The sequence below is a fragment of the Brachyhypopomus gauderio genome, unplaced genomic scaffold (assembly GCF_052324685.1).
Source record: "Brachyhypopomus gauderio isolate BG-103 unplaced genomic scaffold, BGAUD_0.2 sc89, whole genome shotgun sequence".
NCBI classification, from domain to species: domain Eukaryota; kingdom Metazoa; phylum Chordata; class Actinopteri; order Gymnotiformes; family Hypopomidae; genus Brachyhypopomus; species Brachyhypopomus gauderio.
In genome coordinates, this window is record NW_027506910.1 from 1,077,504 (window position 1) to 1,093,755 (window position 16,252).

Sequence of the window (16,252 nt, forward strand, 5' to 3'; positions counted from 1 at the left end):
TTCATGTGTGTGTTCTGTTTGGTGTGCGCTACACAAATGCCTTGCTGAACCTCGTTTCAGGAGCTGATCTGAAAGATTTCTTGTTTGTTTTATTTATGTCGTTTAGCTTTGTAGCAGGAGCGCTCGGGGTTACTATGTCACCTTCAGGGAACATGTTTTTAAAAGCAGCAATATTAATTTCTCCTGTGATGTACGTGGTTAGTGATGGCATCAGTGGTGTGGTGTGCACTTTGGCTCACCTTCTGAACTTCTCCTCTTTTTACTCTGTTTGACCCGTTGTTCCATTTTTGTAATGACACGGAGAATCTTAACCCTCAGGTCCCGTAATTGAAACCAGCAGTAACGAATCCAGCTGCTTTCATCCAGCTGCCACTGGAGCAGAGGGCATTTGGGGGGTGGTGGGTGGGGGGTGTGAGGTTTTGCGGCAGAGGGGCGTGTTGGTGGAGAGTGGGGGTGTGACCCACACGGGGGGGGGCGTGTTGGTGGAGAGTGGGGGTGTGACCCACACAGAGGGGGGGGCGTGTTGGTGGAGAGTAGGGGTGTGACCCACACAGAGGGGTGTGGGGGTGGAGAGTGGGGGTGTGACCCACACAGAGGGGTGTGTTGGTGGAGAGTGGGGGTGTGACCCACACAGAGGGGTGTGTTGGTGGAGAGTGGGGGTGTGACCCACACAGAGGGGTGTGTTGGTGGAGAGTGGGGGTGTGACCCACACAGAGGGGTGTGTTGGTGGAGAGTGGGGGTGTGACCCACACAGAGGGGTGTGTTGGTGGAGAGAGGGGGTGTGACCCACACAGAGGGGTGTGTTGGTGGAGAGTGGGGGTGTGACCCACACAGAGGGGTGTGTTGGTGGAGAGTGGGGGTGTGACCCACACAGAGGGGTGTGGGGGTGGAGAGTGGGGGTGTGACCCACACAGAGGGGTGTGTTGGTGGAGAGTGGGGGTGTGACCCACACGGGGGGGGGGGGGGGGGTGGAGAGTTGGGGAGGACTTGATGGGTCTAATGTGAGAAGCTTGTCTATAATACACTTCATCTGCATTTCTGCAAACGTAGCAAAATCTGAGCATCTCTGAGAACTCCTGGAGACTCGTGCAGGTTCCTTCCACATCCTCTTTGTTTGGTTTTTATTTCTTCTCTAGACATTGAAAAAACATTTTTATTTTTAGTGTTATTAATTTTTCCACTCCGTTACGTGTCCGGGTCAGCAGGGTTATAGGGTAAACGGCTGGGTTTGGGGCAGTAGACCAGTGGTGGGTTTGGACTGTAAATAAACATGTTTGTGTCATTCCCCAAGGCCCAACAGATGCTGTACGCGTGCCTAGAGAAGGTGGATGTTTCCAACACGGAGGGCTACGACCTCTTCCTCACGCAGCTCAAAGAAGGCTTGAAAAATACCTCACACGAGACGGCAGCCAATCACAAAGTGGCCAAGGTAAGTCATAGCAATATGGTCCAATCACATTCAGGAGCCTCCAGTGTCTGATCTTCTGAACTGTGTTGCTTTGAAAACTTCACTTGTTGATTCCATGGGTCTGATTGTTCTGGCCCTAGAGAAGCGTTGTGGGTCGGTGAGGTCTCCCCTCTCTCTTTCTCCAACACTGCCCTGCCAGTCATGGACACTTGAACTATAAGTGGCAGTGTTCAGAGTAAAGCCAGTTAGAATGTGTCCCTACACCCAAATCTTAAGGCATGTGTTGTTTTGTTGGTAGTTTGTTTGTAGTAGATTTGCCCTTTATGGTGACATGTCTTCAGTTACTGCAGCTCTCGTGAAACAGATAACTCATTTGACCTCGGTGTCAAAATGCAGCACGGGTAAGATGTTGGCTCGGTCTCTTACAAGGAGTTAACTAGAAGCAGTGATTTCTCTGGAGAGTGAAACACACACACACACACACACACACACACACACACACACACACACACACACACACACACACACACACAAAGGGCCAGTGAGAGACACAAGCTCCAGTGCAGGATCTGTGTTCATTATTGATGTTCTGACCCTCCTGTCCTGCTTTATCTTGGTGTCTTTGATTTTGGGTCCAAGTTAAAGTGGCATAGCAGCGCACACACACACAGAGGTTTAGGATGAAGCACTAATTGTTGGCCGGGCCTGGTTGTGGACGTGTGTTAATGTGCGGTACTTCTGGGGTCGTCTGTCATTCACATCTTTTTGACACTCCCGCCTTCTGTTCATGATGTGTGCCTGACTGCAACACACACACACACACACACACACACACACACACACACGAAGCTGCTGCAGTGCTCACTGGCATATCAGTAGGTACCAGCAGTGACTGAGCAGGCACACACACACTCCTGCTCCAGAACACGATCAACACTGGGAGCAGCTGGAGGAGTCTCCAGAGTGAAACGTGACTTATGACTCCCAGATTGCAGCCTGTCCACCTGAGTCACTGTCATGGAGCCAAGGGTGCGTTTGAGAGTCCTGAATGTACAGAAGGCCAGAGTGAGTCCAGCCATGTCCTCAACATTAACCTCATTATTACAGCCGCACTCTTCCACACCTTCAGGGGCTCATCAACACGTTGACCTCATTTGCCACAGCGCAGGGTTGTCCTCAAGCTAGTCTACTAGTCTCTCCCTCCCTCTGTCTATCTCCCTCTCTCTCTCTCTCTCTCTCTCTCTCTCTCTCTCTCTCTCTCTCCCTCCCTCCCTCTGTCTATCTCCTTCTCTCTCTCTCTCCCTCTCTCCCTCTGTCTATCTCCTTCTCTCTCTCCCTCCCTCCCTCTGTCTATCTCCTTCTCTCTCTCTCTCCCTCCCTCCCTCTGTCTATCCTTCTCTCTCTCTCTCCCTCCCTCCCTCTGTCTATCTCCTTCTCTCTCTCTCTCCCTCCCTCCCTCTGTCTATCTCCTTCTCTCTCTCTCTCCCTCCCTCCCTCTGTCTATCTCCTTCTCTCTCTCTCTCCCTCCCTCCCTCTGTCTATCTCCTTCTCTCTCTCTCTCTCCCTCCCTCCCTCTGTCTATCTCCTTCTCTCTCTCTCTCCCTCCCTCCCTCTGTCTATCTCTCTCTCTCTCTCTCTCTCTCCCTCCCTCCCTCCCTCTGTCTATCTCTCTCTCTCTCTCTCTCTCTCTCTCTCTCTCTCTCTCCCTCCCTCCCTCTGTCTATCTCTCTCTCTCTCTCTCTCCCTCCCTCCCTCTGTCTATCTCCTTCTCTCTCTCTCTCTCTCCCTCCCTCCCTCTGTCTATCTCCTTCTCTCTCTCTCTCTCTCCCTCCCTCCCTCTGTCTATCTCTCTCTCTCTCTCTCTCTCTCTCTCCTCCCTCCCTCTGTCTATCTCTCTCTCTCTCTCTCTCTCTCCCTCCCTCCCTCTGTCTATCTCTCTCTCTCTCTCTCTCTCTCTCCCTCCCTCCCTCTGTCTATCTCTCTCTCTCTCTCTCTCTCTCTCTCTCTCTCTCTCTCCCTCCCTCCCTCCCTCTATCTCCCACTCTCTCTCTCTCTCGTTCTCTCTTGTCGTGGAAATAAGTTGAAACCATGGTGGTGAGCAAGAACTATAGTCAAAACCAACTGGGTAAGATATAAAAAGTAATAGTAAATTTATTAAAGTACAAACTGTAATAATCAAAGAACAAAATTAACTAACAAATATGGATCAATCCAGAGATCTCCGGTACCCACACTCCCCAAGTGTCAGTAAGAGAGAGCTGCCCGCCCTCCATAACCGTGGATCTTTATAGTGTAAAACTGCTGACTCACTATCTTACCAGTGATTCATGCCTGCCAAACTACCCCCCCCTAACAGAGTGAGGTACCTTCTCAGCTTATGTGAGTAGCAAAAGTTCAAGGATGCCCATATCTCTCTCTCAGTGGTTCTTTGTAATTAAGATACATAAAGAACATGAAATATCTCCTTCTCTACAAGCTGCTTACAGTCATGCGTAACCAGGTTCACACAGAGTGCTTACATACATCAGTGGTCAGAATACATGAAATTGTGTGACATGGTGTGTGTCACACGGCATTAAACTCGTACAGAAATGAATACATGGGTCTCATATGCAGACCACAAGTATTATGTGAGTGTCAGTAAAGGTTCACGTATGTATATGTATCATTAGTTTACATATCTAATACAATGGTTGATCAATTGATTACATATCTCTTATGTAATATAATAATGATTGATTATTATAACCCACGGACTATAATGAAATAATAAAATTTCCATCACACACACACACTCTCTCTCGCTCTCTCTCTCTCTCACGCACACAAACACACACACTGGCTGTAAGTCTCATCATCTCCCCCTGCAGTCCCAGACCCTGATGAATAAGGGCTTTTCTAAACCTTCAGGACGGCTGCCCAGAACTCAGGCAACAGGAGAGGAGAGATGACTCCCGACACCCGTATAGTGTTGACACGGACATCTCCTTCCTTCCATATCTCACACCCCTCATCACGCTGAGAGCCAGTCCAGCTTTGAGAAGCTTGATTTGTGCCGTTGTCGTGTCTGCTAGGGTAGCAGCTCCCTCACACTAACCGGAGATGGTCAAGGTTCCTCTGACTTCAAGTGCTGCATTTTTACACGCATCCTTAGCCCCGCCCCTCTCTGTTGATTGGTTGTTGTTGTCCAGGATGTCTTCCTCTCAGTCTCAGAGACTAGAATGCATCTCTCGGGGCAGTTCTGAGTACCAGAGTCTGCAGCACACTCCTGGTCCTGTGAGCTTGAGTAGCAGCTGGTGGTAAAGGGGTAGAGAAGTTCTGACAGGACACAGACACACACACACACACACAATATGCATGCTTTTTGGAAGACACTTTTATTCAGTGAGTTCGCAACCCTGCCACGCTGTGACTGGTCAGAAGTGACGTTGCCTTCACATAAATTCTGAGCTTTCCTGTTCCAGAGGTTTTCATTGGCTTTGCGCACATGACGAGAACAGGTTGAGATGTGGTTGTGTGCTGCTGACAGCAGAGTGCTGCTTCTCACGTATGCTTCAAAACAGCTGCCGTCAATTTATCATTCATCAAGTGATGTGGTGTGTTCAGACGGCAGTAGGTTCTGTGATTGGTTGTATCACCGCCTTCGGTCCCATCACTTGTGTGTGTGTGTGTGTGTGCCCCCCCCCCCCCCCCTCCTCCTCATGTAGTGGGCAACGGTGACCTTTCACCTCCCTCATCACATCCTGAAGCTGGTGGCCAGTGCCATAGTGAACGAGCTGAAGAAGCTGAACCAGAACGTGGCCGCCCTGTCCGTGGCCTCCTCCGTGATGGACCGGCTCTCCTACCTCTTACCCAGTGGGCGGCCTGAACTGGGCGTGGGGCCCGGGCGCTCCGTAGACAGGTGACTACTGCTTTATGTCCAGTGTTTTTTAAAAACGACCTGAGTGAAGACCTGGACTAATGCTCACAACCTCCCGCAGGTCTCTGATGTACAGCGAGGCGAACAGGAGGGAGACCTTCACGTCCTGGCCCCACGCAGGCTACCGCTGGGCCCAGCCGGACCCCATGGCCCAGGCAGGCTTCTACCACCAGGTGAGGTCCTCTGTCCTGGTCCCTCTGCCTCCTCTGATGAGTACAGGTTGCTTTGTAAAGGACGAAGGGGGTGATCGGCGCAGAGTCTTTCTGGACGCCCCCACTACCATCTTCCTTTCAGCCCCTCACTTATCAAAACCTTCCTCTGTGTCGTCCTCTCCAGCCGGCGTCCACGGGGGACGACCGTGCCATGTGTTTCACCTGCAGCGTGTGTCTGGTGTGCTGGGAGCCTACAGACGAGCCTTGGTAGGTCGTTTCCTCACTGGTTCACGCATCCGAATAGTTAAGATGTAAAGAGTGTTTAATAAAGATCGTTTAAAGTGACGCTACGATACTTTTGGGGAGGTGTCCCCATCGTTGAGTGTTGCCTAAACCCTCCCGCCTGCACACCCTCAGGTCGGAGCACGAACGCCATTCGCCCAACTGCCCGTTCGTCAAAGGGGAGCACACGCAGAACGTCCCGCTGTCCGTCACCCTGGCTACAAGCCCCGCCCAGTTCCCCAGCTCCGACCCCTCCGACAAGATCGCCTGCTACGGCTTCGGAAGCTGCCCGCACTTTCTCGCCACGGCAACCAAGATGGGCAAAATCTGTATTTGGGATGTGTCCAAGCTCATGAAGGTAATGGCGGTGTAGACTGAGGGTTATAACCACTCACAGGCAGTCCTCTGTTTTATAACAGCTCATAGCGGTATAGTCCGTGCCTTGTACAGGAACTTTATTCCATACAGTGTTTCACATTCGTAACAGTCTAGACTTGTATGTGGTTTTCAGAAGTCATTCCAGTTCAGTCTGTGGTTCATAACCTTTCACAGACGCCTTCCTGTAGCTCTAGCACTTCATAATAGCCTAGTGTGGTCTTCATAACAGTGTAGTTGTGGTGTTCAGGTTTTTTTTTGGTTACCAGGAAAAGGACACTAGAATGCTGTTCTTCTTGTGTGAGTGTATGTGCTACACCCATATTTGTTCTCAAACCGTGTTACACATCACCGGACCGCACCTTGAGGTGTTTAGCATAGGCAATGGCCGTCACTCAGCCATGATGTGGAACGTATCTTTACGTTTACGTTTACGTGTGTGTGTGTGTGTGTGTGTGTGTGTGTGTGTGTGTGTGTGTGTGTGTGTGCCCGGGGGGACGTGCAGGTGCATTTAAAGTTCGAGGTGAACCCCTATGACCCCGTCATCCTGAGGCAGCTCATCCTGTCGGGCAGCGAACAGCAGAGTGTCTCCGGATCAGAGTCCCGCAGACCCACCCTCGTCTGGCTGGAGGACACGTCCAGCTGCTCCGACATCCCCAAACTGGAGGGGGACAGGTAATACTGCAGGGGGACAGGTAGTGGACATCCTCAAACTACAGGGGGACGGGTAATACTGCAGGGGGACGGGTAATACTGCAGGGGGACAGGTAGTGGACGTCCTCAAACTGCAGGGGGACAGGTAGTGGACGTCCTCAAACTACAGGGGGACGGGTAATACTGCAGGGGGACGGGTAATACTGCAGGGGGACGGGTAATACTGCAGGGGGACAGGTAGTGGACGTCCTCAAACTGCAGGGGGACAGGTAGTGGACGTCCTCAAACTGCAGGGGGACAGGTAGTGGACGTCCTCAAACTGCAGGGGGACAGGTAGTGGACGTCCTCAAACGTCCCTTCTGACGTTAAGTGTGTGTGTGTGTGTGTGTCTATAAGAACATAAATACACACCCACATGTACCTGTGCTCCTTTGCTATATTAATACACTCGGACCTGAAAAGATGGAGCGTTTGTGTCCTCTACCTACACACCTGCTTTCATTGTGTCGCTCAAAGCTGGTGTTGATGTTTAGTAGGGTTGCAACGGTATGAGATTTTCACGGTATGATAACCGTCTCAGAAAATACCGCGGTATCACGGTTATCACGGTATCACAGTTAGTTTGTATATTATTAAAAGATACACTGACCCTTAAAGAAATTACAAGTTTTTTTTGTTCAATTAACTATTTATTGTAGAAACCTGGAACTATTGTATACAAAATGTCTCCTTTAAAAAAATAAGCTGTACACATGTTTAAATAAATACTGCAAAATTAGATAAACCTAAATCATGGATTTCAGTACAATTATTTAAGTTTAAATTATTTAATATCTGATAAACTCAACCTGGGTCAGTGTCTGATCAACAACTGTTGTAAACGTCCGTTGTACTGCCAAGTTAGAATATAACCAGATACTGCAGAAAGAGAGGATTTATTTCTGACATGACCCTCACAATAGAGATTTCTATTTTAAGGCTTTCACACCGAGTCTGGTTTTAACATATGAAAAACAGGCACGTAAAATTTTGAAAATGAACGCATGTAAATTAATGGCATCTTTCACATCCAGTGAAAGCAAGGACCTTAAAAATCTATGGATTTACACTTTCACTAGTGACCGTAGCGCGCGACTCGGCACAGTTCTTTTGTATTACGTTAACAAATACGAGCCTCTTGTAATTCCAGGACGAAACACGAGAGAACGTGAAGACGTTAAGACTGGGCGTTTTGAAAATAAACAACCATTAAATAATTTAATAAAAAGCGAATTATTTTGAGTATATGTATAAATATTTAACTTAATTAAGTTTAAGGTGCTGGGAAATATTGAAACGGACCTTTAAAGTTACGTACAAGTGCTTTAATTCCACCTTATAAAGGTGTATGAACCCTGCAAACATGACTTTGTTCATTGCGCTGAGGCGCGACGCGCGCAAAGTTACAAAATTCGAGACGTGCACGACCTCGCGAATCGACAGCGCGCGAGACCCGCGCTCACCGGCGGAGCCACCGCGATTACGTCATTTTCGCCGCTGATTTTAGTTAAGCTTTTTTTTTGTTAAAAAATTTGTTAAGTCTAATGCACTTTCTGCCATTCTCACTGCTGTGTGCTTAGTAGCTGAACCGGAGCGGAGTTGCGCATGCGCGGGTCAGTTTCTCCGCTGGCTTGCTTTTTACCGGTAATAAGCAAACGCACACGGTATGATAACCGTGCATTTTAATACCGTGGTATACCGTGAAACCGGTTACCGCTGCAACCTTAATGTTTAGCCACTGTTGTTGTGGTGTATATAGAACCACTGACGCCTCTTTTAATGTCTTTAATCAGTGACGATCAGTTGGAGGACTCGGACAGTGAGGAGCATTCCAGGTCGGAGTCTGTCACAGGTACGCACACACACCAGCCTCTCCGTCTGCGTGGAGAACCAGGCAGTGTGCTCCTACTAGACAAGGGGCTTCTGCACTTCACCTGTAAACTTTTGGTTTTACCAGGTTGATTTTTAAAATCTTCTTCTCAGCATTTATTGTATAATTTATTCATTTGTCTCCTTCTTCCTTATTTCTGCTGTGTGTGTGTGTGTGTGTGTGTGGGTGGGTGGCTGTGTGTGTGTGTGTACACGTGTGTGTGCTGTCAGGCCTGCTGGGTCCTAAAGAGAGCATGGAGGTGAGTGTGGGCGTGACGGCCCTCAGCGTGCTCCAGCAGCCCGAGAAGCTCCAGTGGGAGGTGGTGGCCAGCGTGCTGGAGGACACCGTCAAAGATCTGGAGGAGCTGGGGGCCAACCCGTCCCTCTCGCTGGGGCCCGCCAAGACGGACAAGGCCAAAGACAAGCCCGCCGAGCCCCACAACATCCCCTTCCCCTGCCTGCTGGCCGGCGGCTTGCTGAGCTATCGCTCGGCCGCCACCTCCCCCCTGGCCCCGCCCCAATCCCGTCGCCACGCCGACAGCCCCCTGAGGACTCCCGTCCCCGAGAGCCTCGCGGCCCACCAGGGCCCCATGGAGATAGAGATGTGCGAGCCGCCCCTGGAGCTGGGCTCCCCCGGGCCTCCGGGCGCCCCCGTGCGCAGGACTATGCCCGTTCTCCTCCTGTACTGCATCAAGGAGGCGGAGGAGAAGACCAGCGGCAAGGTCTTCGCCCAGATGAACAACCTGATGGGCAAAGGTCTCCACGAGGAGGGCTTCACCGTCCCGCAGATCATCGAGATGGAGTTCGACACGCACGAGCAGCTCCTGCTGCAGGACCCGCCCGTCACGTACATCCAGCAGTTCGCCGACGCCACGGGGGGCCTGGGCGGGCTGGACGGGGAGAAGTGGAGCTCGCTGGGGGCCGTGCCACGCCCCGGCTCCCTGGTGCAGTGTCTGCGCCTCCCCAAGGCCCTGGAGGAGGAGAACTTGTACGTGGACTCCATCACGCCGTGCAGCGACGGCGTGCACCTGCTGGTGGGGCTCCAGCCCTGCTCCGTGGAGTCGCTCAGCGCCATCAACCAGGTGGAGGCCCTGAACACGCTCAACCGCCTCCACTCGGCACTGTGTGGGCGGAGGAAGGGCCAGGCGCTGGCCAACGGGCACCAGAGCCACGCCGGCACGTCTCCGCCCCAGACACCCCTCATCCTGCCCCCGCACGACCAGCAGCAGGAGCAGCCCCACGCCTCCAGGCCGCTAGGGGGCGGGGTCGGGGGCGGCTACCTAGCGCTGTATAAGCTAAACTACTCCACGCGCATCGTGACGCTGGAGGAGGAGCCCGTGAAGGTGCAGCAGATACGGGACCCTCGCGACGCCGTCACCTCCCTGCTGCTCCTCCCGCCCGACGTGCTGGACGGACGAGAGGACGACAGCGAGGAGACGTCGGAGGAGTCCACGCCATCGGGCGTGAAAAACGGCGGTGGCAGCGGTACGGTGCCCTCCGCCCCTGCTCCCAACGCCGCCTCGGCCTCCGGGAAGGAGAAGAGGGCGGAGGTAGCCGGACTGGGCCACCTAGTGGTGACCACGCAGGCGGGCTACGTCATAATCCTCGACCTGTCCACTCTGGAGGTGCTGGCCAAGGTGGAGCCGCCCAAGAAGGAGGGGGCGGAGGTGGACCCCTTCGTCTCCGTCACCTACTGCTCTGGCACGGACCGGCTGTGTGTGTGCACCGCAGGTAAGGATGCCCCCGCCCAGCCCTGGGTCTCCACCCGTCTCCATCGCTTTCACGGAACGCTGCGGCCGTCTTAAGCTGCATCGGCCTTAAGTCAGACCCACCGACGTGGGACATGCAGATAACGGGAGCTGTGGACCTCTCACACGCCTGCAGGACTCTGTTAGAATGGCCCTGTGATCATATCTGTCAAAAAACTGCTTTTTATATCATTTGTTACACTGATCTGTTTTGTAAAATTCACTGATCTGAATTGCATCGTAATATTTATCGATTGTTACACTCCGCTTTGGGTTTTTAACTTTTGTGAAATTATTATTCTAATTAGGGTGATTTGTGGTCGTTGTTTTGAGCGTAGGAACTACCTGATCCATTCAGTGCTCTTTTTGAAGCAGATTCAGGATTAATACGTTCTGACCTCCGCCGGGTGATGGAGGCCCACACAGTGGATGCGTCGACCTCCAGTGCTGCTTATTTTTATGTTGAATTCTGAGGGTTATGACTGAAGCATGTTAAAAATCGGGTGTGTGTGTGTGTGTGTGTGTGCGCGTGCGTGCGTTCCAACCCAGGATTAATAATGCATGCGTAACCCTCATCCAGAATGCCTGTGTCGTTCTGTCGCAGGGCTTACCTTAAAGATCCCGCCTGCCTCACGGTGTCTGGTGACTTGAACAGGATGCACCTGGAAGACCAATCACAGGGCCGAAGGTCCCAACTCACCGCCGCTTGTGTTTGTCTTAAAGGTGGAGAGCTTCATTTCCTTCAAATTGGAGGAGTGTGTGACGATATCGACGACGCCGACATTTTTGTCGACGGCCCCATTTCTAAAGGGGTCGAGCAGCTTCTGGAGGGAGTCAAGTCCTCATCCAACCCCTCCAGCCCTGGCATCTCAGGTCAGCTAGCACTCTGTCACACGTCCCGTCACACGTCCCGTCACATGCACCTTCAGGCCTCACTTCACCCATCAGTTCAGCTTTGCCGAATTAAACCGGTCATTGTGGCCATCAGAAAAGGGGCCGTGGTTAAATGCTAACGGCTGGGTTGCTAGTTGTACACTTGTCGTCCTGACACAGCTCTGTGCAGTACTACTGCTCGTCTTGTGTGAATAAAGCTGTCAAGTCATGAAAGATTCAAGAGACAACTCTGTTTGCTTGGATACCACATGCGTTTATGCATACACTTTTCCTTAGAGGAAACTTAATTCTTGATCCGACTGTAGTTGCAATAATTAACATTTTGTTGGACACGCCCGTCATGCTTTTCTTTTGTGTACATGCATTACTGCGTCCTGAAGCGCATGTCGGGTTTGTCGGTGTATGTGAACATGTTCTCCGTGTGAAGGAGTTGAGCTCCTGGTGGACCAACCATTGACTGTGGAGACGCTTTCCTCTCTGGTGGAGCTAACCCGCTTTGAGACGCTGACGCCACGCTTCTCGGCCACGGTGCCCCCCTGCTGGGTGGAGGTGCAGCAGGAGCAGCAGCAGAGACGCCACCCCCAGCACCTCCACCAGCAGCACCATGGAGACGCCGCTCAGCACACGCGCACCTGGAAGCTTCAGAGCGACAGGTGAATACACGCGGAACACGCACCTCGACGTAGACTGCTGCAAAAGTAAACCTCAACGTAGACTGGTGTAAATGCGCACCTCGACGTAGACTGGTGTAAACGCGCGCCTCGACGTAGACTGGTGTAAATGCGCGCCTCGACGTAGACTGGTGTAAACGCGCACCTCGACGTAGACTGGTGTAAACGCGCGCCTCGACGTAGACTGGTGTAAACGCGCGCCTCGACGTGGACTGGTGTAAACGCGCGCCTCGACGTGGACTGGTGTAAACGCGCGCCTCGACGTGGACTGGTGTAAACGCCCCCCAAACATAGACTGGTGTAAACATGCGCCTCGACGTAGACTGGCGTAAGCACGCGCCTCGACGTAGACTGGCGTAAGCGCGCGCCTCGACGCAGACTCTTGGTGTCCTCAGTACTGAATAGGAGTGGTTGTAAACGTACTGCAGACCTGGTCTAGTTTTCGAGACCAGAAACCTTAATTCTGTCGGAGTGCGGTTAGTTCGGTCACGTTGGCCTCACCTTGGTGGTGGTTGTCTTTAAGGTTTGGGTTAACGAAAAGGGAAAGGTCACGTGACCAGCAGAGCGTTCATGTGGCCTCATGGTCAGCAGTGGACGGCCCTCTTGTCTTAACGGCACACGTGTCTCCTCTGCTTGCAGCACCAGCTGGGACGAGCACGTGTTCGAGCTGGTCCTGCCCAAGGCCTGCATGGTGGGTCACGTGGACTTCAAGTTTGTGCTGAACGCCAGTATTACGAACATTCCTCAGGTCCAGGTCACCCTGCTGAAAAATAAAGCCCCCGGGCTGGGAAAGAGCAACGGTGAGTTTGGGCCCACGCCATAGCCCCGCCCCCTGCCACGCCCCACTTTGTCACATATGCAAATATTTCTTTGTTACATATGTAAATGCTGGAACTGTATGACACCAACAGTAATGCTGCCAGCACATACACTTATTAAAGAAAAGTTGCTCCTGTTTTTCCACACCCAACCAGGCTGCCCTGATACTTGCTCGTTTTGACTTTTGACCATCGTTTCTGTTTCATGTTCTTCCCGTTGGAATCCACGCTTGACTGCTGTTGGCTCCTCCCCCTCACAGAGTCCGCCGTGGACCGCCAGATAGTCTTCCCCCTGGCTCACGTGCAGCACGCTAACGGGGAGCGCAACGGACAGCCCTTTGTGCCTGACTTCGGAGACGGAGACGACATCCAGTTGATGGACATGGAGGAGAGCGCGGGTGAGCGGTGGGGCCCTCACACGCGGTGCGGCTGAACGCACTGGGGTCATCCTTCTGTCATGATGGTGTTTGTGTGGGGCTTTTGTACTTGGAGAAGACATTGTAGTTTAGGTGAAATGTGTTTTTCTAAAGTTCACCAGCGAGGTTTTGATCTGAACATTGGTGCAAAGTTTATTTGAAAAAAAAAGTAGCTTCTCCTACTTGCAGACTGTTCTCAGTAAAAACGTTTGTAGTGTGTCTGAAATAACGATCTCTCTCTCTCTCTCTCTCTCTCTCTCTCTCTCTCTCTCTCTCTCTCTCTCTCTCTCTCTCTCTCTCTCTCTCTCTCTCGGTGGTGCAGGATCCAGACTGTGTCCCTTCCTGGAGGACCATAAGGAAGACATCCTGTGTGGGCCTGTGTGGCTAGCCAGTGGCCTCGACCTCTCGGGCCACGCCGGCATGCTAAGTCTCACTAGCCCCAAACTCGTTAAAGGTACAGTCCAAAACTCGTTAAAGGTGCAGTCAGAACTCTGAAAGGGGCCACCTCTGCTTAGAGGGAATCTTGCCAAGGCTTTTTCCTGTCTATGGGGAGAGGCTTATTATAGGATTAGTGTTGTGATGTTGGTCCATTAAGACCACAGTGGACTGGACTTTTCACAAAAATGTAGTGTGTGGTTCATTGGTTTACAACGACCCTTTAGACATCTTAGTTTGTCGGCATGAGCTCGCCAAGTGCATAGAGAGAGTTTTTACAGGCACTGTCAGGACTAGGCCTTGCAGACGTCTCCATCAGCTGTTCTAATGAGATGAGGGGGCAGACCGACCCCTTCACATGCAGAGTATTTAGAAGATGATATTTCTCTAATGCTCCTAATTGTTATTAATTACTGGGAAAATAGAGATAACACAAAGCTTATGAGAGAGTGATGAGATGGAACATTCGGAAGGGGTACAAATATTCATCGGTTGGATGACAACCGCTTGTAAGAGGGTTACACCTATAATTCTGTTTCTGTCCATCCGTCCCTTCCTCTCTCTTCCACACACCTCATGTCTCTCTCTCTCTCTCTCTCTCTCTCTCTCTCTCTCTCTCTCTCTCTCTACCCGTAGGAATGGCGGGAGGAAAGTACCGGTCGTTCCTGGTGCACATCAAGGCGGTGTGTGAGAAGGGTTCGGAGGAGAGTCCACGCCGGCTGGTGCGCGTGACCCCTAAGGTCCAGTGTAGCAGCAGGCCCCACTCACTCTCCTCCCTGCTCCAGAAGGCCCAGGTCACCAAGGTCCGCCCCCCGACCCGCCCACCACAGCCCTTCAACACCTTCACCTCCGTCTGCACCGTTGGTGCCGGTTCACACACGGGTCTTAGTTATGGTATAGAACAGCTGTAGAGAGAGACCGAGACCGACCTTTGGATTCACTAGTGTATTGTATCTGGGTGAAGCTCGACATCATTGCGTATTTGTGAAAGAGTGTGAGAGCTAAAGAACAGAGACACCTAGTGTTAGCTCAGCGCTACTGCACACACTAATGTTGGAGATCGGACTGCTCTGATATCCGGCAATGCGTGTTTTTGACAGCTGCCTGATGTTTCCAGTGTTTTGTGCTGATGTGTGGTTCTCTCTGGTTCTGTTCAGGAGAAGGCCTCCACGTCCAAGACGGACCCTCAGGCTGCTCCTAAGAAACCTGACAACCTGCGGGGCTGCGACCTTCTGTTGGAGGTGTCCATCACGGTCCGCAGGTTCAAGAAGACGTCTGTGCCCAAAGAAAGGCGAGTATCCTCTCACACCCCATTTCAGAACAGGGAGTCGTGTCTTTTCCGGCAGCCCCGGTCTGTGGCCCGGTACACAGGACCACTCTGACTCTCTCCGGCTGTATTAAAACTACTACCCATCTACTGATTGGCGCCTGTGTGCAGTATGTGACCAAAATACATTTTTTCCGGTATACATAAGCTACCCAGATGACGGACTACCGTGGCCAGATATTCCAGTACATGATCAGACAGTACATGTTGGATCAGCGTCCCAACATGTAACGGTGGCTTAACATCTGTCCTGAGTGGGCAGAGTCTTTGTCTGTTCATGTGATCTTGAAGTATGGTTGGCATCTGTGGATAGGCTACTACACACTACAGGAACCAGTACACCAGTATACCAGTACACCAGTGGGGTCATGCTTACTGCTGCTGTTTGTTTGTGTTGGTCTCTCCAGAGTGCAGCGATGTGCCATGTTGCAGTTCCCTGAGCTGCACGAGAAGCTGCTGGGGACACTGTGTCACCGTGGCGAGGAGGCCCCGCCCTCCGAACACGCCCACAGCCTCACCCTGGACATCCTGTGCTGGCTGGCTGGGGTCTACTCCAACGGACCCTACAGGTAAACCCCCGTCCCCACGGCACGGCGCGGGAGGTGTGGTCCTGTAGTTTGTGACCCACCGTTCTCGTTGCTGCTGATGGAGCGGTTGTGCCCACCTGACCCAAACGCTCGCTGCGTCCTGGAGAAGGTGCTCACCCGTGTCGCTCGTCTCCCCAGCCTCAGGGACGGGAAGGAGGGGCTGCAGGCGAAGACACGCAAGCGTCTGACGGAGATCGTGCGGGCGTGTTTCTTTCAGACGGGACGCAGCATCGCACACAAATGCGCCCGCTTTCTGGCACTCTGCATCAGGTGAACACCGACCCCCCCCCTCCCCTTCACCTGCACACCTGGGCGTCTGGCTGCCTGCACGTCTGGGCCTGGGTGTCTGAACGCTGTTTTGTGTTGACAGTAACGGCAAAGGCGAGGCCAGTCAGCAGGGTTTTGGCCAGGCGCTGCTCAAGGCTCTGCTGGACAACATGGCGTACCTGCCCACCGCCGCCACTGGAGGTAACCACGTCCTACGTGCTCTTCAGTTTGTTTACTGTTGATATCGGTAGGTGGATCGTCGGGTTCGTCGGTTGCCGGTAATCTCTTGCGGCGGCTCGGGACCACGGGATGGTTTAAATGCACTTGATCGCGTTTTGAGTGCGATTAGGGCGGAGTGTGTGTGTGAGCGTGACCCGGTGGTGACCCCAGG

At 52.3% G+C, this 16,252-nt stretch overlaps 1 protein-coding gene across 1 annotated transcript in view; it reads left to right on the plus strand.

Annotated features, from left to right (window-relative positions):
* Nucleotides 1–16,252, plus strand: part of birc6 (baculoviral IAP repeat containing 6) — a 52,574-nt gene that overhangs the window by 6,722 nt on the left and 29,600 nt on the right. The window contains 18 exon segments of the mRNA XM_076992070.1: nt 1,292–1,429; nt 5,116–5,309; nt 5,389–5,500; nt 5,664–5,746; nt 5,897–6,119; nt 6,642–6,811; nt 8,623–8,681; nt 8,930–10,429; nt 11,170–11,319; nt 11,768–11,993; nt 12,651–12,811; nt 13,090–13,227; nt 13,568–13,699; nt 14,317–14,483; nt 14,838–14,971; nt 15,415–15,576; nt 15,733–15,864; nt 15,965–16,062. Of these exon segments, the coding sequence (XP_076848185.1) occupies nt 1,292–1,429; nt 5,116–5,309; nt 5,389–5,500; nt 5,664–5,746; nt 5,897–6,119; nt 6,642–6,811; nt 8,623–8,681; nt 8,930–10,429; nt 11,170–11,319; nt 11,768–11,993; nt 12,651–12,811; nt 13,090–13,227; nt 13,568–13,699; nt 14,317–14,483; nt 14,838–14,971; nt 15,415–15,576; nt 15,733–15,864; nt 15,965–16,062 (3,979 nt within the window).